We start from the raw sequence: 22,558 nt of genomic DNA, 5'->3' as shown, positions 1-22,558 counted from the left end.
AACGTTCTGTGATCTGTGGAACATTTACAGCTGAATACAACAATAACACTCCTGAGTACCACACCAGGGACTGACATTGTTAATCATGAGGTGCATGATGGTCTTTGGCATCAGGTCGCGGACGGTCTTGTTGACGATGGCCATGTAGGAGTCCACCAGGTTACGAATGGTCTCCACCTGCCGCTCCAGCTGAGGATCCATGCTGTGCACGAAGTTGTCACTGCCGCTGTCTTCGCCGCCGTCACTCTGCAGAGACAAAGTCAGAGAGTATTGAAGGAAAGACGGGAATTGTCCAGCTACAAACTTTTTTCTCTTCTTTATTTCAAAAATATTTTATATTCATGCTTTTTTGTCCAATAAAATGTTGTGGAAAAGACAGCGTGATGATGAAAAGACACAAACATACCTTTCCTTCCTTGTCCTACACGGTCAAACAGTGATGGAAGATAAAAGACATTGAAAAGGACAAATACAGAAACACATGAGACACGACAACATTAAAATAGATGAACATCAACATATAAAAGATCACGTTTGTCTGCATGGTTTTGACAAAGTGAGGGTTAAGAATGTGTTTTACTGTTCGTGTAGTTTGTAGAACACACATTTATATCCATGTATGATTAAAACTATGATACTGTTCTACATAGAATGAATCTTTACCGTGACGCGTTCAGGATAAACTCCGGCTCGAAGGAACGAGGCCTTCCAAGCATCAATATCCTCCTGACTCTCACAGGCCAGCTCCAGCTGACGGTAATCCTTATAAACGTTCCTGTGGAGGAAAACGTATTTTAGGAACACTGTTGTTTTTACCTGAACAGCCGCACATCCTTGTAGCAGCAGTGGAAAATAACTAAGTATTTCACTGATGAGGAACATTTTAAACACAACTTTATTTGAGATATTAATATTTCAAAGGCAAATATCAGGCTTTTTTACTGCACTACATTACTTTCACAGCTATATAGACACTAATTACTTTTTATTACCAGCTGTAAAAAAATAAGCCAACAAATAACACTGACATACTGAATAATTAGCATCTCTGCTTTCTTATCTTAAAGCCCAATTTGTTAGTAAATTTACCTCATCAAATTTTTGAATTAGGGCTTTTACTTGTTCCATTTCTATTATTTTTTAATTACACATTTTATTATATAAATGTAAATTTATCTTATTGTTATTGTTCTAAATTTGTATGTCTTAATCACTTTATTGTGCTATTTAACATAGACGACTCTTATCAGTTTTAATTATGAGTTCACCTATACAAGTTTTTCACAGTCACACCTCTAAAACCACTGTGACAATAAGGACTTTCAATCTTGAATCAGGAAATGTTTGAGTGGAAAAGAGAAAAAGCTAATTGTACTAGTTGCTTTCTATTCGTAACGACCTAATTTCATATTTTGCGTGTTTCTCTTCCACACATACGTCATAAAGGAAAGTGATCAGTAGCATGTATCTGCTGTGTATCTTCATATCGGTGTATGCGTGTGCTCATGTATAGCAGCACCTCTGCTCGGTGTTGAAGAGGGCAAAGATGTGCTTGCTGGACATGAAGCCTTTCTCCACATCGCGCAGCCGTAGGTTGTCCACCTGCAGCATGTACTTCTTCTCTTTCTCCTGCAGGGGGCGAAAGAGAAACACAATCCTTACATAGTGCACGAGGGAGAGAGAGAGAGAGAGAGCAGAGAGAGAGAGTGAGTGAGTTACCTCATCTGGGAGAATTTGACTCTAAAGTAAAAATGGACATGGAGATTTACAGCTCTTGCCCAGACGTTGTGTGAATGAGACCAAAATAGATTAAAAAGCCACTGAAAAAGACTCGTTGCGTTAAGATCAATGTGGTTTGATCAATTTACCACTTGATGTTGTGTATGTGATACCAAGATTCTGCTGGAACAATGATAATCAATGACAGAAACTAGAATGGAAAAAGACCAAAAGTAGGGAAGATGAAAGAAAACCAGGAGTAAACACTCACAATTAGATTTTACAGGAGACAAAAAAAAAGGAGAAGAAAAAGGCAGGAGAGACCAATGGGAAAGTCGTCCTGTACAGAGTCTGTGGTTTTGATTAGAGATGTGAAAAAAAAGAGGGCGAGCAACAAATGAGAAACACACACGAACGGAGAGCGAGAGCGAGAGAAAGAGAGAGAGAGAGAGAGAGAGAGAGAGAAAGAGGGAGAGAGAGAGAAAGAGGGAGAGAGAGAGAGAGAAAGAGAGAGAGAGAGAGAGAGAGCCTTCCAGTGTAGAAAACTCTTGTACTAGTAAATCTGCAAATAACATATGATCTCCAGACATCCAACTATTTATGAATTGAGGAACCTCAAAGTTAGTCATCTGCATGCACGCACTCTCACACACACACACACACACACAGACACACACACGTTGCAATTATAGTCCTCAAAGTCTATTGTTGTTTCTTTAATGAGGGTCAATGTGTGTGTGAACGTTTTATTATCGACGGTGAAATTAGAATTCACAAAAAGTGAGCAGCCAAAAATAGCACCGGGTGAGTGAGTTTCCACAAACATAGCTTACACACACTGCTTTGGGTGCACCTTTGAGCACAGTCTCTAACTAACCTTAAAACCATCTGGATGGCTAACCATGGGCCTGCCCTGCCCAACCCAGCGTGTGTCAAAGAGAGAGATGGAAGCATGTGTGTGTGTGTGTGTGTGTGTGTGTGTGTGTGTGTGTGTGTGTGTGTGTGTGTGTGTGTGACCAAACTCCTTCATCAAAGGATTTATGACCCGTGCAGCCAAATGGCCATATCCCCTAAATGCATGTAAAAACTCTCTCTCTCTCTCTTGCTCGCTCACTCTCTCTCACACACACACACACACACACACACACACACGGACACATTTGGCAGTGCTGCTACACCCAGGTGTCTGATACACCGAAAAAAAAAAAATACTGAAAAACCAAACAAGCAGTTGGCCAGACTGCTGACATCAACATTCACAGCGGCCGCGAGGGCAACGTATTCTGCTTCGAGTCTCCTCAATATTTCTCAATAGTTGCCTTCCTCCATTCCCCCTCTCCTCTTTCCCCTTGTTCCCCTCGCTCTCTGGCTTTCCCTCTCCCTGGGAGTGAGCAACCTTGGACTGATTCATACATTTTCCTCTCCTCTGGCCAGTAAATCCAGTCAGGAGAGATGGAGGAGGGGGGGGGGACTCGTGTGTGAGTGTGTGCATAATGTGGGGAAAGTACAGAGACACTGAACTCCTAAAGAAGTGGCAGAAAGATATGACAGAACTAGCTTAATGTGCTAAGGCTGTACATCAAGGGTGTACTACTACACAAAGGCCATATTTGCGTGTGAGAATGGATACAAAAAAAGTGTCTTCAGTGCTCAGACAAAAACCAGAAAGAAAAACAACAGATAAGAAAACGATGGATGAATATTATTTCCATATCACACGCAGACGTCTGACATACACATCAGACGGAATGTCAGGCTTTTCCTCTCTGTCAATCAGCCCATCTTGCATGTGTGCGTTTTTTTTACGTGTTTGGGGAATTTGGGGATTGAGCACTTTCCCATATGCTCACATAAAAGCCAGTCAGCATGAGCAGGCCAGAGAACAGATCTCAGACACTGAGCGCGCACACACACACACACACACACACACACACACACACACAGGGACACATGAGAAAACAAAATCAAACGGACGCAAAGATACACATGGATGACGAGCTTATATGAGATGTATAGGAAAGTGCACACACTGAATTTGACTGAAGTCGGCTGCATTTGATTTGAATGAGACCCAACGTCTGTGAAGAGGAAAGATACAAACAAAGCTAAACCGCAATAAGGTTTGTCAGGAGACTTCTGTTCTGTTTATGTTAATCGCCATGGAAACAGCTGAAGCACAACACAAAACTCTGTGTGCACGATCCTTTGCGCATATGCAGAGTGTATGTGTATAATCTATAGACTCAGGTTCAACCATCAGACAGGAGTGAAAATATAATATAATATATAATATCGATGGTGGAGATAACTTATGTACTTGGGATGCGTTTAGGAATATGCACTGTGTAATTACAAATAAATGAAGTTAGTAACACTTCCAGACATCTATATGGCGCATACACTTTTTTTGTCCTTCACTGTTATCTTATCCCGTACGGATTGAACAGCTCTTTGGGCTATTTTTGCACCTCGGTCCCCTGAGAAATGTAATTTCATTCTGCCTCGCACAGAGGGTAAAATGACAGTTAATCACTTTTGTCCCAAGACATGGGTCAGATAGATGGTCTCACGTTACCCCTACTCTCATATCTCTTTACCGTCTCTGTGTAACATAAAGGATCCAGTTAAAAGTTTGTATTTAAAGCACTGCACACAATACATTTCCGTACTGTATACGTCCGATCCACTTCACCCTCACTCACCAGCTCGCTCTCTTGGTCAAATAAGCTAAATTTACGGTCTGTCCCACGCACCCACTTAAAGACCCGTGTTGATCCGAGCTTTCGGGGCTGAGGAATGTTTTGCCCGCACCCTTCAGGTCTGCTGATTCTGTGGATTCCTTTAGGAGGCAGCAAAAGACACGTCTGTTTAGGGAAGAGCTGTGTAATCTGTTTGCACCAGGGCTGAATTTTATGTTTTTTCTATCTCATTAATTGTGTTTTCTTATTATGCACACAAACACATATGATTATTAGTAATCACATGTATTGACTGTATAAAAAACTGTAAAATATAAATTTAAGGTTCATTTTAATAGATACACATATTGTCTAATGCAACTCAACAGCTTTGCACATAAACTGTCATTACAATATTCATAATAGCTTTTGTTGACATTGGTGAAAATGTGAGAATTCAGTTCATGTCATTTATAAGAAATGTCTCATAAGGGAGACCAGTCCAACACCAGCACAAACTATGAACCCTGTACTGGGATGGAAATCCATTCACAGGGGTAGATGTATATAACCTGGCCGAGCCAACACCAGCCTTTAACCTGCGATGCCGGATGTGAAACATTGACCGTTTATAAAGATGGAAGACTCGTGTCTCCATCCTCCCACCACCCAGGAATAAAGCCGTAATATCCCAGGTCTGAATGCTGCCATCTTGCATTTTGGAGCCAGAATCTTAGCAGTAGTGATGGGGAAGGTGTTGAGTTCCTGCTGATACATGCAGTTGACCAATCGCGACACAGTCTCAGCTGTCAATCTTGATGTTTAACTCCATTATATAGCATCAATTAACTAATTAAAACCAAACAACAGGAAAAATTAGCATTTGAATAAACATCAGTGTGATAAGAACTACCTGAAATGACAGGATCCATCTTTGAGAAAAAATAATTTAACAACTTTGACTTTTTAGTTTGGCTCATGTCCCATTTACTAACATGGAGGAGGCGGGGTTTATGACCTATACTGCAGACAGCCACTTGAGGGGAGCCGTCATGTCGTCCATCTTTATATAAAGTCTATGGTTTGAAACCTTTAGCAGTTGTCGTGCTAAGTGTTTCGATTTTAGCAAACAACATTACCACAGTAATTCTACATGACTGATTCTCACATCCATTGTTTTTGCAAATAAGTTAACACATTCTTTCTCCGTCCATTTTGTCAGAACCTGGACACACGCAACCTTTCTTCTCTCACACACTAATGCACCAGATGAGGCAGTGCACTAGGTAGTTAACCTTGCAGCGTTTGGAGCCCGGTGTGTGTGCAAAGTACTTTCCATGGTTTTGTTTTGCTAGTGAGTAATCGCAGGCTAATTATGAGAAGCCAGAGGAAGTTCACTTCTGAATTCATAAAGGCACTTTAGCACTCTGCACGCCGTCCAAAGAAACGTCTCATGGACTCAAACACAAATTCAAAATGTGGATGAAATACGGCCTCACACACACACAAATGCACACACGGGAATACTAAACACCAGACATACACACACATGGACCTTACATAAACCATATCCAATTAACACTTTAAAACAAATCCGAGTTGTTCGGTGGGCAAAACCAAGAAGATAGTCGTTAATGGCATCCATGTTGTTTAAAGAGGCTGCATGTCTTCGTGTGTGTGTGTGTGTGTGTGTGTGGCAGAGTGTATGTTTGACGAGAGTCTGGTGACTTGGGCCGCGCATCAAAGGGCTGCGGAGAACCCGCACGGCATCTGGGAGCAATAACGCTGCTTCTAACCCTTCATTACCACAAAGACTGGGCCCTGGGTGGCAGCCAACGGCAATTTTCACAACCCTCCTCCTCACCTCCCTTCAGTTTTTCTTTCCCTCCATTCTTCTGCCATTCCTCCTATTGAGTTCTGACTTTTAGAAAAAAAAAAATAATAAAATGAAACACAGAGAGCAGTTCTGTTACATGACGGGGATGTGGAAAGACGGAAGAAGAATGAGACTCGTTTGGGTTTGAAGCACTGGTGGAAAAGCTTTTTAGCATCTGCACTCAATATCAAACTATAATAGTTCAGTGCAATTAGGTTATATCATAAGGAGCTTTTGTCCAACTTGTTTATTGCATAATGAAAAAGATAGTTCTGAACATAACTTTTGCTAGAAGAATCAATTGAAATCACTGGGTCTACATATCAAGAAACTCAGCTCGTGAAGAATGTGTTTTCTTCAGTGACTAACACGTCCTTAAAGCTGCTTTCAGACATTCACTGAGGAGCTGACATTTTCCTGAAATGTCCCAGAGAGGCTGTGTGTGAGAACACAAACCGCCCAGTCAGTTGCTCCTGACATTTTCTGGAACTTTTCCCGCCAGCGAAAACAGCGAGCAAGAGGACACTGTTAATGTTTTTTCCCACATTATTCTGTAAGAATCCTAATATGTCAAGGGAGGAGCTATGCACGTGATAAACAAAGACTAAGTTGTGGAATGACGGTGAGATTTGAGAGTTTTTAGTGACGCCATTGTCAATGTGCTATAAAAAAAGATTCCTGCAGCACAATTTATATTTATATTTCCTGCCTCCTGCACGCTCTCCCCAGGTGCCACCCCTCACCTGAACACTCCAGACATTTTCCTGTGGTCACAAACACGTCTAACCCAGACTATCTCCTGCTGCGTTCTTCCTATTCGAAAGGCAAACTGTGGAAAAAGTCTGAACCCAGTTTCCCGGAATTTTTTGGGAGTTCAGGTCTAAAAAGGACTTATGAAAGCGCATTTGAGGGAACTTCATTTGACTTTGTGCCATTTGGACTTAACAATTGAGTCGTCTACGGCAAACAATTCAGCAGCGGAGTGATTTACTGTTGGGAACAGATATATCTATTCTGCGGCATCGCGTGAAAACACACAGCTGCTTGTGACTCATCGAGTTGTGCAATGACGCTAATAACAAATAACCTCAGGCAGTATGAGGCATCAGGAAGTGTCTGCGCGCCCTTATACTTAAAAGTGTTACCAGATAACAAATCTAATCTGAAGTGTCCGGTTTCACAGGGAAAAACATGCATTCTCACTTTATCTATTTTTACATTTTTATTTGTTGAAGAGTTGCTCTTCTGCCCCCTCACTTCTCCTTAAAAAGTGACGGCCTTTGTGCTCCTCTCGCCTCCTCCTGTGGGAACGAGCACTAAATGAAAATAAACGTCTTCAGGCGAAAGGAGACGTGGTGTCTACGCTCCAACACAGGCGGGCGGGTCACTGATGCCTTCCTGTTTAGCGGCTAATTGCTAAGCAGTTAATTATCTGGTCTTGCTTTACTTCTGCGGAGGGTCAGTATAACAACCTTGGGGGGGACGGGGGGTGGCCCGGGACATGTGATCAATCATCGGTGACCACCAAAGAGCGAGAGGAGGGAGGGAGGCGGAGGGAGGGAGGGAGGGAGGGAGGGAGGGGAGACCCCGGTAACCACATAAACACATGTGAAAATCCCCACACGTCTAGTGACTCCTGTCTGATAGAGGGCAAATGTTCTGTTTCACACGTCTGTTTGGTGTCTGTGCGCACGTAGCACAACAGCTACAGTGCACGGCGACACGAAACCTGAGGAACATTTCAAAGTTTCCTTGGAAAGAACCGCAAGTTTGTATGTGAAATGTGTGTGAATGTGGGAATTTGCATTTTTCTTAAAATCCACATGAAAAGGACAAATAAGTCCTGTGGATATTCTCCTGTAGCTTTAACAGTAATGTACCTACAACGTCTAAGGTGACCACATGATGCAAAACGTTCACGTACGAGTCCAACATGCAAACACACTTTGAAGTCACACATGCGGCTTCATGTGCAACTCTTTGGTTAAGGCTATCCTGCAGTAAATGTTTATTATATGAGTCCTAACATTTTGTTTGTGGGACAAATGGAGCCTAAACAAAACGAGGGCATAATCCCAATTTAACAAAACAAGGATTATCTTTATTAATCTTTATTTAGACTGAAAATATCCCTTTCTTACTCCTAATCACAACCTGTATTCCTAACAAATAAGTGTTTTTATCATGTGTAATCCAAACACAGTGAGAGCTCACCGATTTATGACTGTAGAAGTTAATTTAGGCTAAATTAGCTAATTTAGCCTAAATTAACTCCACACTTTTTTATAATAAAATGAGCTGCCAGAATATAAACCTCTGCACTTTTAACTCACACATGTACACGTATTACACACAGGGTGTGTTTGAACTGATTTTTATGACATGATTGTGCCAACAGGGCAGTTCCAAGGGTGGAGAGGCTTTTTTATGAATAAAAAGTATAAAGTTGCCATAACTATAGTTGTATGCAATACAAGATTGAATTCTATAAAACAACCACAAAATACAAAAAAGTACATCAGATCTTACTAAACACGTTCAGTAAAGTTTATAATGTCTGTCACTCCTTCAGAGGAGCTTGAAGACGACTACACACACACACACAGTACATATGTCAAAAGACGTGCACATCGTTGTGGTTTGCCCCTCATGTCTGTTTGGGTCTGATCCTGGACTTTGTTTTTCTAATGGTCTCTCTATTGACATTATGTTCTTGGATATGCAGGAAACAATCAGGGGGAAATGTTAAATTTGATAAAAAGGAAAACACACATAACTCATTTATCTCATCACTCAGGCAGAATAAACTTTGTATTGTCCACAAATAAGCATGTGTACCCCCTCGTCTCCTTCTGACAGGCTGCAGTCATCACTCAGCTCTCGCTTCTCCGTCCTCGAAACCCTGTTTTTTCTAATGTTTTCTTTTACAACCAGTCAGTCACTTATGTTTTTGTGGGTACATTTGTGACCAAGTGTTTTTAGTTTTCATTAAAAAAAGAGAATATAAATAAATTGTTGTAAATTAGAAATAAAACAAAGCAAATAAGAAGATATGTTATCAGATCTGTGATTGTTTTCATCCCCACATGACCCCTACGATGATTATTACAAATCAATCAATTTACAGCAACACAAACACTGCGACATGTGACATAGTTGATTTTCTTTCTAAATAAATATCCTTTCGGATCATGAAGGTCCTATGTCTCTGGTGCTCTTATTTTGGAAGGTCAGGGCCTGAAAAGATGAGGGTACCTCTGCTTTAGAGTTTTTCTAAATAAATATTTGACATTTGGGGAAATGTATGCATTTGATAAAGGAAATAGTGCAGCACATAACCTGCCATAAAACAGTGAATTGTTATTTCTGCACAGACTAAAGAATTTCAGATGCTGTAATAGTCTGAGTTTGATACCAAAGAGCCAGAAAAACTGCCCCCCCCCCTTCCCAGTCTTTATGCCAATGTAAGCTAACGGGCTGTAGCCTGATATTTACCACACAAATATGAGAATAATGTAAATGCTCTCATCTAACTCTCTGCCAGAAAGCGAATAAGCACATTTCCCCAAAATGAGAATCTCAATCCTCAGACCACAGCACTGTCTTTCTGGACAATAGCTGAAATGTGCTGGACGGTTTCTTGTTTTCTTATTTCAGCAGGGAAATAACAATGACATGATGTTACAGAGGAGAAAGAAGCGATTCTGTGGTTCACATTCCCATTATCCAAAGAGAATAACAGTGATCTGCAGTGTTATCTCATAGTTGTGAGACACTCGCATGAAATACAGGGGATCACATTTTGTGTGTTGCGCACCCTCTCAAATGAATCTACACTGTGGTGTTCACAAGCGTAGCCCTGCCACACGGATGCAAACACACAAAAGATACAATTACACTCACGTAAACCGACGGTTGTTCTCTATAATGCAATATCTAAATACAAAGAAAAACAAAGTCTGAAACTAGAGGTTTTCCATAGCCAGAATTAACCAGAGACATTTCATGATGAGACAGAAAAACATGGGATCGCAGATTAAAATTGCTGTGTGTATGTGTGTTTGTGTGTATGTGTGTGTGTGTGCATACTTTCTCAGTATTTCTGGCTTTACTGAGTAATAGTTTGAAAGGAAGCTGCCTGCCTGGTCATCCAAACAGTGGAAACAATGTTGGTGCGACCGCAGCGCTTCCCCCACCCGCCCATTAAAATTTACTCCTTCCAATCCCTGAACCCGAAACTAAACTGCATCAATAATCCTGTGAGTGAGGACTGATTTATGTCATTATCTGCTTTCTGGCTTGTTTCTCAGATACTTTTGACTATTTTTTTTTTTTTTTTGCTCTTACAACTCTCTCTTTTTGCCCCCAAATTTTTTAACTCTCCTTCCCTCTTTCATCTCCATTCTCACTTTCCCTCCACATCCCTCCATCTCTGCCAGGACTGCTGACTGGTCTCTCCTGAGACCGCGCCTGCTTTGATTTGGAGCTCAGGTTGGAGCTCAGAAACTATAGCTAAAACAAACACACAGCCATGGCCACCTCTGCACACACACACACATATTTGAACACACACATACACCTGGAAACACTAGCACTGATTACTCCTGACTGCCAGAGGAATGAAACCTAAACATGAGTGTGTGTGTAAAGCAAAGGTGAATGAAGCAAACTTTGACTACAGCATTTCTTAACTTTGAATCACAGACTTTTCCCCCCTCGTACGAATACACACACACACACACACACACACACACACACACACACACACACACACACACACACACACACACACACACACACACACACACACACACACACACACAATCTCTTTTGCTCTGGTTCTGATTTACCAGTAGTATGTCACCCTCCAATCAGCCCCACCTCCTCCCCTCCGTGTGTGTGTGTGTGTGTGTGTGTGTGTGTGTGTGTGTGTGTGTGTGTGTGTGTGTGTGTGTGTGTGTGTTGGGAAGGCTGCGGAGCTGCATAAAGGGCTCTTTATTCAAGTCGGACAGGGAGAGGAAATCAGCTTTAGAAGTAAAAACAGAGGGAGCAAGAGAGAGATGGAGACCACAGGGCTGCACATCTGGAGTTATTACAAGGCTTCCTCCCGCTTGCCAAGAAAACGCCGACATTCCTGCCCTGGCTACAAAGACTGTGGAGCCTCTGCTCTCATCCAGGCCCTGCACACATATCCATCATTCAAAAACCACATATGCACTCACATGTACCATAAGTAGAGATGCACACATACACTGGCGGGAAGGGAAGAGCATGCAGACGCTTTACGAAACACTTCTCTGACTCCACGTGAGCGCACAAACGACAGACATCCTCCCATCTGCCCACATACGCTTCCACTAAAAACTTCTCTGCCTCGGCAGCCAATCCCGTGATCCCTTTTCCATACTTTACAACACACATGCCAAATGAATGCGTCTCACTTCCTGTTCACCTTTGACCTTCCACTTTCTCTCCAAGAAGTCAGAGGAGAAAGAAAAGAAAGAGAGAGAGAGAGAGAGAGAGAGAGAGAGAGGTGGGGGAGAAAAAAAGCCAGACAGAGGGAGGGAGAGAGGAAGAAGAAGAAGAGAGGAGAGGAAAAATGGGGGGCCGGCAAACTCCTCCTCCTAATCCCTCCATATCTCCTCTCTCTCTCCTTCTTTTTCTCCTTCCGTCTCTCGAAGGGGAAACTTGGTGACCAGTCCTTTGCCACGTTGAGCCTCCAGCCGGTCCACATTGCTCACTACCGGAGCGTTCTTCCTGGTTTTTTTTGGTCTCGGAAGCTTCAGAAGACAAATCCAAAAGTAGAATTTGAATGTAATGGGCTCCAAACAAAAGGCTGAGGGGAGATGACCTGGCGCCAATTAGCCGATAAGGAGACAAATCAAGAATCCGCCAAGAAGAAGAGACGTCATTCAAGACGGTCGCGATGTGAAGAGGTGAAAGGAGATCGCCCGGCCACAGGTATTCCATTTTTCTGAATGGTCTGCGTCGAGGAGGCGAAAGGTTACGGTGCTTTAGTGGGAGGTGTTGGGTCAGAGTTGGCTGAGACTCAGCTGACCGCAACTATTCACTGATAGATTACTGACCAGGGACCCAGAACTCTGATTTACTGTTGTTTTAAACTTCTAATGACTTCAACGCCTCAGGTTTGTGTTCAAGATCTCGGAGAGTCTCCCGGTTCTTATTTATTTATTTTCAGCCTGGGCAGACAGAGTTTAGGTTTGTGTAAATTTGAGCTTAATGGGGTATGACCTTGTGTGTAAACATCTCCGTATCTTTGTGTGTTGTCTGCTTTAATGCATTTTCATGAAAAACATATGGAAAGGTTTTGCCAAGTAATTTAAATTGACGTTTTTTGGCCTATAATGACATTAAAATGAATAAATCTTTGACTAAGATTTTCTTAATGGATTTCTTCAGCATGTTTTGTCATTGATGTTTTAGCTTTTCCCGCATCTTGTGTTTTCCCTCCAAAGCCTCAGTGTGGAATTCAGACTCTCACAGCAGGAAACAGGAGGGAATGTTGTTGAATCTGCCAATCAGTGGCTATCACCTCTGTCTAACCTCTCCACCTCCACCTCCTCCTCCTCCTCCCCCTCCTCTACCTCCCTGCCAGCCCCCCTCATCCATCCCTCACAATGCTGTTTCTCCTCCAGCCGGCTCAATCGGCCCGATCAGCACTTTGCCACAGTCGGACTGTTAGAGCAGGAGGAGCTGGACTCAAGAGTCTGTTGCTGGAGTCGCAGTGAGTACAGCTGTGTGTGTGTGCATATGCGTGTGTGTGCATGGGTATAAAAAACTTCTCCACAGCATCCTTCAGTCGCCCAGCCCGCCTGCCCAGTGTTCAGACTACCTGTTCAGGAAGTAGTGGTTGTACAGTAGTCTGCACATTGGTTAGGCTGGCTGGGGAAGCACGGGACGACTCACGCAAGAAGACACAAAAAGAAAAGCGAGACGGCACTCCAAAAGAGCATCCGGCAGGCGGGAGCACATCAGGGTGTGGGAACACGCAGCACCACCCCTCGTCCATCTGGACAAGCCCAGGCACAAGCCTAAATAAAGCATCCGAAGGCCCCACCACAGAGGCCTGGCCCTCGTCTGCCGTGGATTTATGAAAGACGGACACATAAATTCTGTCAGCTATAAAGAGACATGTGGTTACGGTTTATCTCGCTTTGCAGATTTCTGTGTATAACTTGAACTAAGAGTGAAGTCTGATGAAGATATGAGTGTAACAAAAAAAGTTGAAATAAAAGATGCCTGGTTATCTATTTTCTATCTACTGTTTCTTTATTGTTCATTCAAACAGGTTTGGGGATTAAACAGTTGTTCAAATTACACAAAGTGAGAAATCCTATATTGAACAACATAATCCATAAAGAAATCATATAAATATAAGAGGTGGTTTCATGGCGACCTTCACATATTTTTTTTTTTGCAAAACCCAAAAGATCCAACTGCGACTAAAAAAAGTTCAACCACAGTAAAAAAAAAAAAATGAACAGTTACACAAAAAGATAACTCAAACACGCAGTAAACCTCCAGCGTCAAACTGCGCTCTTGACCAAAATGTGCAATTACGTCTCAGCCTTCCCTGCACCAATTTGCGGCCGCTTTACCTCAAATGACCATGTAATGTGCAGAGAGGCAGGAAGCCACCATACAAAAATGTTGAAAGAGAAGCCACTCTGTCATGTTCTGTTTGCCAGTCGTTGTATTGCTCTCGCCGAAAAGAAAAAAAAGACAAGAAAATGGTTTGTGGCTTCAGTGTTTGTAGGTGACGTCATGAGAAGCTTTACGAGTTTATCTCGACCCCCTGTCTCGTTTTTTCCAAGATGTTTTTCTCTTCTATGTCTTCACCGAGGCCACAGTTTGTCTTCGAGACTGCACATCTTTGATAAAGCCAACCCACTGGTTTACGCCGCTCAGAGCTGCTTATGTGTCCCGAATACACAAAAGCAAAGTAGAGGGTAGAAACATTCACACGGTGTAGCATCACAGCGCTTCGCTGCAGGAGTGCAAACCACCAACCAACCTGTTTCCATTTAGAGCCCTGCCACCAGGCACACAAGCTTTTTTTAAATGCAGTCGCCGCTCCAGGAACACGCACACAAACCCACACGAAAGTGCACGCACATAGAGACACGCTGCGAAAAGGGGAGCGCACACACACACACACACACACACACACACACACACACACACACACACACACACACACACACAACGTGTAGCAGGCATGTTTCTGGGGAGTTCGTTTAAAGCAGCAGTCTCCCCCCAGGATGTTTACAGCTGGGATCACCAGGCGAGTCTGGCTTTCTGGCAGCTTTACAGCAGGAGCAGGGAAACCCAGGCAGGCAGACACACACACTCACACAAATGCACACACACACGTGCACAGAGCCAAAAGGGCACCCAAAGAAAATACGTCCTAGAGCCACTAAAGGACAGAAAAGTCATATCTGTGTGCCACAGTCTTCACGCATCCATATAAATCCAATTATAAGAATATATGAATATCACATGTGCTGAGAATCAATACCTTTACAGTCTTGTGGGTATTTTTTTAAAGTGCATATTTCTTTTTATCCATTTACTGTACATCCCTCTCGTTCTTTCTACCTCCCTGCTTTGGGGAAGCTTTTAGCCTGATTCAAAGTATCGGCATGTCCTGTGGTAATGCAGACCAGAAGGTTTATGGAAACACACACACACACACACACACACACACACACACACACACACACACACACACACACACACACACACACACACACACACACACACACACACACACACACACACAGACACTAATAATAACTTTCAACCCAACTAGTGGTGCCAGGATGTTTTGGTTAGTGTGTGTGTTTGTGTGTGTGTGTGTGTTCGTGCGTGCGTGCACGTGTGTTGCCAGACTATACTGCAAGGGTTTTCCCCATGACGAGCGGCAGCCCGTAAGATGGCACATGGTGTTGCGCTATTTTGCAAGTTAGTAAAAAGAAACATGACGTGTTTGTATGAAACTGCACAAAAAGTTGCACAACAACAGTTTTTTCTCAGCAGTCAAACTTTTTTTATAACTTTTTTTTGTGCTGTTAACCTGACCATAAATCTGTTTCGGCTTTTTATCAAATGTGTGTATTTTGGCGAGTATCTGCCCAGGTGCACGTATTATCATAAGCTCTCATGAGTACTCTAACCTCTGCTGGGAGTGTGTGTGTCTGTGACTCGGATACATAAAAAGTTCAGCTCGGATAGGAAACATAATGGAAAGTTTCTTTATTTATTTCTTGTTTTCCCGTTTCTTTTCTTTTTCAGAGTACCCTTCAGCCTTGGCTCTGAGCTTTAACACCATCCACTGTGTGTTGGTTTTGGGTCTCCCTGCGCCCTCATTTTTCCATGTTCAAATAAATATACAGTACAAGCAGGGGAGGGAGAGATGGAGGGAGGGGACGAAGGAGAAAGAGAGGGTGATGAAGAAAAGGCTGAGAATGGACAGATGGACGAGGGAGAGGAAAATTAATAGAGTTTTGGTGAAGTTGGGATGAACTTTTGAGATTGTACAAAGGAGCGATGAGAAAAGTGAGGAGGACAAATGTAAGGGAGATTATAAAAATCAAGATTAGCCCCTTTTTATTCCTCCTCCTCCTCAACCTCCTTCCCTTTCTTCTCCCCACTTTCTCTCCCTTCACATGGTCCTGGTTACTCCTGCTGCTAACCAGTTAACAAAAGACACTCCTGTCTCCTCCCCTACAATCCAGTCCGACTCTTGCTCCGTGCCCCTTCTTTGAAATGAAATAAGTTTATTAGAAGCAGCTTGTGTGTGTGACTGTGTGTGTGTACGTGTGTGTGTACGTGTGTGATTGGGAACAGGGCAGGGGGCTCTGGTATGCACATGTGTATGCCAGCTTCGGTGTCTGACATGTTGGGGGGTCTTGACTCTTTGGAAAGGGCCTTCTCAATGACACACACACACACACACACACACACATCTGTGTCCGAGGCCTGAAGACAATGAGACTGTTGCTACCTCCTACTAGTTCTGCAACACATTATGGGACACTGCTTTGACCAGTCGGCCCAGTAACAGAGCACGTCAGGTCAAATCATCTCAACGTGCAGAGGAAAAGTTGACCAACAGTCATATTTGCCATTGGTATGAGTTGGAATTCTATTTTTTTTTTTTTACCAGAGAGTGGGAAAGAAACAGATCCAACTGAAAAATGTCTCCCGGTTTTGTCATTTGTTGGAAAATATGAAACATGTGCTGTTGTTACAATTGGATGCAGAGTTTCTGGGTGATACAGACACAAGTGATCACATCTCCGGTTGTGCAGTAAAGAGGCAGATGCAGTAAAATGTAACGTTCCAGTGTATTACAGACTTTTTAGTCAGATTACAAGATTAAACATTCGTCAATAAGAATGAAATACAAGACAAGAAAACATAAACTATTCATGCCACCAAAATATTTCTCTTAAGCGCAAAGTAGCGTTAAATGTACGTTAACATGTTGACCTACCTCAAAAGTATTTAAGACCTAATTTATAATGTTTTATTTTATCACATTATCCTGTCAATCGTTTGACATCAACCCTACAGATCATAGAAACAAATGCCACCCGTCAGTTTGAATGACGCCGATGATACAGAGAAACCTGAGTTTCAGTGTGTATGTATGACTGTGTGTATTCACAGCATCTCACCTCATCGTCCTTATACCAGGACAGAGACTCGGCAGTGAGGACGAACCAGTACTCCTTGGCTCCTCCCTTCATGATGCCGATGTTGTTGATGGTCAGCCAGCCCTTCCTGATCACCTGAGAGAGAGACAGACACACAGAGTGGAGAAAACCATTATGAATAACATCCAGCAGGGAAAAGTCACATCTGCCACTTTCTTTATGGATCACAAATACGTACCTACGCTAAAATATATGCGGCAGCACAGTAACATGAAATGACACTGCCTCTAGTGGAGATAAGGAGCAACCGCCACAACAAACAGTAGGGTGGCGCTCACCAAGGTGACTAAACACAGTCCTCCCACTCTTTTTTTCTCTCTCTCGCATTTCATTCTCTCCACCATACAGAAACTATAGAGACAAACAGTACAGGGTGATCGAGTTATTTACCTTGAACCGATCGCTAACTCCTCTCTCGGGCTGAATGAGAATGTGGAGAAAACGTTACAAAGCTACGCCAAACCGTAGCATTGAATAAAGGCCAAATACACAAGGTTGGTCAAGAACCAGCACATTATACGTAGCTGGCTGCTGGGAGGATGGCAGCAAGGGGTCAGCAAGCAGGGCGAGGGTCGAGGACGTATACTGCTGCAACCTGAAGTGTCAAACTGTTTTAAAACTATGTGGGGATATTTATATATATATATATGAGCCTCACTGCTTTCTACTCTATTGTAAGTGCTTTTTGAATAAAGGTGGTGAAATGATTATGCTTGAGTGAGGAGGCTGAAGAGCCAGATGCTGCCGACTCACAATACTTCATTTGAAAAATGGAGATTCTACTCAGAACTAACACCACCAAAAGACTTGTGGGTTTGAACACAACTCGGCTGCGCATTGTGCATATGAATGGTCTAAAAGATAACCTTTCCGTTATCATATGTAATGATAAGTCCATAATTTGCTGTTTTAAATAACATAAGTCTCAGTATGAGTCGGCTCAGTGGAGAACAGAAGCTGTGGGGCCTTAAACTACAACCATCTATAAACAGGAAGTGAAGATCCCCTCTGTGTTTACAATGTGCCCCTGACCTTTGACCCCAATCTGGGTGGTTATTATGATAACTATGGAGGTGACGTGTCTGTGCTGCAGGTCCTTATCTTCTCTGGTCTTCTACTATTACTTCTTAGAATGAACTGGGAGGAGGTGGAGAGAGAGATGAACAATATAATCTTTTCTCATTTCAACTGAACCTTTTCTCTCTTTTCAAGTGACTCTTTATCATAACAGAACATTTGTCCCCCCTGTATTTTAAGTGTGGGTCTGTCATAGGCCATCCTCAGGAACAGATTTCAGACTGAGGACCCCTTTATTGGGAACAACTTGTCCAACTGGGGACAAAAGTTAACGTAAGGGTAAAGGTGTGTCTCTCTTCAAGTGCAACTTATGTCCCCAAAAAAGACCAGTGTGTGTCTTTATATCCTGATGGGGACTACAACCTGAATACATTAACTCATGGGGACAAACGTTGAGGTCCCCACAGGGAGAGACTGCTTTTTGAGGATTAAGATTCAGCTTTAGGTCAGCGGTAGGCACAGATGTGATGGTTATGGCTAGGGTGAAGTGCTGGAGGATGCAATATGTCAATGAGTTACCCCTACAGGGATAGAGAAACGATTTCATATATATGTGTGTGTGTGTGTGTGTGTGTGTGTCTGCAGGGAGGACACAGCTGAAAAAAAAGGAGGAAAGGGAAGCAGCCAAGCATCCCCACCACAGCCACCTGCCCAATACTGGCGGGTGAAGCTCATTTCATACACACATGCACAGCTGCACACTCATGAATCTGCAAACAGCTAATCACACGTGTTACTGCCACTGCAAAGACTTCAACACACAAAATACCTTGACTCTGAGCTCTAACTTAATCCCATATTCATCGTATTGTGAAAATAATTGAAGCTCAGTAGTGCTGTTGTTTACTACTCCAAAAAATGCTTCCCATTTACTGCTGAAAAGAAATCTATGTTACAAATATTTTTTTGATAGTGATGATCAGGTTGCATCTAAAATAAATCATCCTCTCAATATAGTTTATAATATATAGATTGTTTTTCTGGGCGGTCTTTTCATAACTTAATTATTGCAAATTGCAAAGTAACATCTGTGAAACTCTTTACTGCCTTCTACCATCATACAATGACATTGGCTGCAGTTTATTCTCCAATGTTTAAAAAGAAATTACCCTCACTATAAAACTATTCATGTTGCCTTTCTCCTCAATTGAGACACATACAGACAGTTTTCTGTCCTTGCAGACTCTAAGTCAATAGCTAACAAAGCCTTTATGTTTAAAGCTCCCATTAACTAATGATCTAACTACCAGTACATAAAATCTTTCAACTTGTTCAAAAATAGTCTTCTTATCATATGTTCAGTTTTACATGTCCATACAACAACTCTCTAATAATGTTAAAAAAGTTTTTTGCACAATTCTATCATGATTCTTTAATTATCTTGTTATTTTTCTGGAGAATGAAGAATCTCAACTAGAACCCAATACACATAAAAACAGATACAAACACATGCAGGCCCGTTGTATGCAGAGCGGCAAAACATGAGCACATGTGCATTATTGTCTACCTGCAGACATGCACAGAAATCACACGCACGCACACATTCACACACTCCACACACACACACATACTACTCACCATGATTTCATCCTGAAGGAGCAAAAGCCACAGAGAGAAGGAAAAAGAGAAGAAATACAAAAAGAGAAATCACTAGGAAGATACAAAAGGCAACAAGATAAGAAAAGGCAAAGGAGGAAGAAGAGGAAACGGAGAAGTACAACTACTTTTTGTTATTGTTACATATCCACTGTATTCAATGAATATACTGTTACTTTTAACATCACGTTCTTCGTTGTCTCTTTATCGCAAAAAATCTGTTTCAGGGAATTTTTTGTGGAAAGTAAATTAAAAACATAAGTAATGTGTGTTTAGATACAGCTAGAGAACCAGATTTGACTTAAAATGTCAAACCTCTTTCAATAATTCGGATTTTGCAAACTTGGCAGATGTACTTGCTTCTGAAAGCTTTCCTCTCTTTTGATATTAATATTACGATCGTCGTTGTCAAAGCTTTAAAAACATGAGAACTACCACGCGTGATATTTTGCAACACACACCAGTTTGTGCACCACGACTTTCACCGAGAGAACAATTTGTTTCCAGATTCAACAACTGTTGTGCATTAGCGTGTGCAACGTGTGCAGTGTTAGAGCTGCATTGTGTAGGATATGGACTGTTGCCCGGGGTAACACAATACTGTATAGCTGTGCTGCGTTTCACATGGACAAAACAGAGAGCTAAGTGCTACCAGAGCAAAGCCTCCGGGGGAAAAGACTGAAGGAAGCTCAAATGTCATGTCGGTCCAACAGATGAAACACTTGGGGTGAATTCAGCGAAGAATCCTGTTCCTGCAGATTAAAGTAGCCTGAAGAGAATGACACACGTCTGTACTTTAACCTGTGGAACGACAGCGAACACGTCTGCATGTTTGTGATTTAAATACCTGGTTGCCGGCCGCCTTCTTCTTGTTCATTTGGCTGATCCTCGGTTGAGCGCTGTACAAAACAGAACACATGCAGGGGTTTGACCTTTGCCAGCGCATGTCAACAATTAAGTTTTACATTTGGCTTGTATTAAAATTCTGCAGTATAACTCACTTGGCAAATCCAATAAAATCCTCATGGTTGGTGTTCATGTAGGACAACTCAATGTCTATCAACAGCAGCACCTGAACAGAGAGAGGCCGTGAGAGGTTATCATAAAGGGCTCATATGTTTCTCATTTATTGAAAATATTTCAACAATTCTCCCCAGGAAATTTGTGACTTGCCAAGAAATCCTTTTTTTTCCTTGTTATTTTTAAATTCACTGTAACTTCAGCATTGTTCTAAAGCCGTTGCTGAAATCTGTTGTTTTGCAGCAGCAAACTACACGAACAAACTACAGGATATCCCAGATCTTTTGATGCTATATTGTGAAGTGTTTTCATGCAACTATATCATTTTCTAAAACAATTCTAGCGGCATACGTTTTTTGTTTGCGGAATAACGTGACATTACAGATATCCCAGGGTGGGATATTTACTACTTTAAACGTACACTATGCAAATTTGGCCACTAGAGGTCTCTCGATCAAAAAAATAACAAAGAAATAGCTTGGTGGTGTCATGAAGCAGCCTGGGATCATGGGAGCTGTTGCCTTCACCGCCATTATTCACAAACGGTAAAGAATAATTGTGATCCATTACGATTGACCACCAAAAACAGTGGCTATAACACCGTGTTTGTGCTTCGTCATACGTCCTTTGCCCCGGAAGTTAGAGCAGAGCAGGGAAAGGCCACAAGTAAAGTGGATATGACACAATTAGATGATACTGTTACCTCGAATAAAACTGGGGATATCTCTGGGTTGGAACTTTATTGGAAACATTTTGGATAAACCCGTCAACCAAATATAAAACAACGATAAAGTTTTGAATTTGAATGAAAGACTATTTCATATAATATCGTTGAGATGCTGAGATCATTATTTATTACATACATAAATATGGAGGGTGCAGCAGTGAAATAATGTGTTAGTTCATCATAATTCAATAGTAATAGAATCCCCCTCTGCACCACCACCAAACCACTAGCTTTCCTTACTGTGTTTGTAGTTTCTGTGCGTTACCTGGGACTTAGTGCGGTTTTCCCGGTCCCTGATGTGCTGCGTGACAATTCTCTCCATCTCCTCTCGTAGTTGGGGATACTGAGCCAGCTGTGACCACAGAGATTAGTAGGTAGGTAGCAAACCCCCCCCAAAATACATGGCAACACACACACTGTCACAAATAACTGTGACAAAGTAAACCACAAAATTACTCATCTTGCCGAACCACAACTCAGTTCCACCAATAAAACAAAGTACATAACAGGAACACAATTAAACATGTTGTGGCGTTTATCCCAGATTGAGCTCTACGCATATCCAATGTGTGAATTTGTATTAGACTGGATTTTAAGTGCTAAACAATCCCAGCATTGAACAAATGGATAAGAGTAGCGCAAAATCTGTGATACACATACACACAAAAAAAAGAATAAGCAATGTTTCTGGCAAAAAAAAGGGCTTCCTTTTCCCAGCACACTGTGGGTCTTTTTCCATGAGCTCATTGCAAACCCACAAACTCAGACATTGGTGGGCCTCCAATGTGACAAACACATTTGGAGAAGTGTGGGGAAGGAAGAAAAATCAAAATCACAATGCAAGACGGAAAAACACGCCGTTCTCTTGCAAGTTACAATGCATCTTTCATGTCTGTCAGACGGTTTTGGGAGCGAGTGGATATCAATACACCTTCTGTTTCCCAAGTTGATTCACTGCCTCCTGATCTGATCTGACCCAGAGGACACACATAAGGAATAGATGCTTGTGTCGAACTACGTGCATTTACGATACTCACTAGGCAAAGTGTTTGGATGGTAGCGTTCCTTTTATTTATCGCTTTTGCAAAGCAATAAAACACAAAAGCAGCCATGCTTCCAA

General features: G+C 42.2%; 1 protein-coding gene and 1 long non-coding RNA gene across 6 annotated transcripts in view; one reads left to right on the top strand and one right to left on the bottom strand.

Moving 5' to 3' along the window:
* The window catches only part of dnm1a (dynamin 1a), a 48,386-nt gene that overhangs the window by 4,976 nt on the left and 20,852 nt on the right, over window positions 1-22,558 (bottom strand). For 3 of the 5 annotated variants that reach the window (XM_035185042.2, XM_035185043.2, XM_035185044.2), the window contains exons 11-20: window positions 21,704-21,790; window positions 20,693-20,763; window positions 20,539-20,590; window positions 19,674-19,685; window positions 17,409-17,438; window positions 16,980-17,093; window positions 1,520-1,629; window positions 664-775; window positions 407-421; window positions 76-246 (exon numbers count right to left, since the gene is read on the bottom strand). In XM_035185042.2, the coding sequence (XP_035040933.1) occupies window positions 76-246; window positions 407-421; window positions 664-775; window positions 1,520-1,629; window positions 16,980-17,093; window positions 17,409-17,438; window positions 19,674-19,685; window positions 20,539-20,590; window positions 20,693-20,763; window positions 21,704-21,790 (774 nt within the window). The remainder of the gene's footprint in view (window positions 1-75; window positions 247-406; window positions 422-663; window positions 776-1,519; window positions 1,630-16,979; window positions 17,094-17,408; window positions 17,439-19,673; window positions 19,686-20,538; window positions 20,591-20,692; window positions 20,764-21,703; window positions 21,791-22,558) is intronic. The other 2 variants (XM_047344486.1, XM_047344485.1) reach the window with 1 other exon arrangement.
* LOC118125949 lies at window positions 11,910-13,551 on the top strand. The gene is made up of 2 exons (XR_004698896.2): window positions 11,910-12,234; window positions 12,890-13,551. It is a non-coding gene; the product is annotated as an uncharacterized LOC118125949 (long non-coding RNA).

This window comes from Hippoglossus stenolepis, chromosome 18 (assembly GCF_022539355.2).
Source record: "Hippoglossus stenolepis isolate QCI-W04-F060 chromosome 18, HSTE1.2, whole genome shotgun sequence".
NCBI classification, from domain to species: domain Eukaryota; kingdom Metazoa; phylum Chordata; class Actinopteri; order Pleuronectiformes; family Pleuronectidae; genus Hippoglossus; species Hippoglossus stenolepis.
The sequence above is the reverse complement of the archived record's forward strand: the minus strand, read 5'-3'. Positions and strand labels throughout refer to the sequence as shown.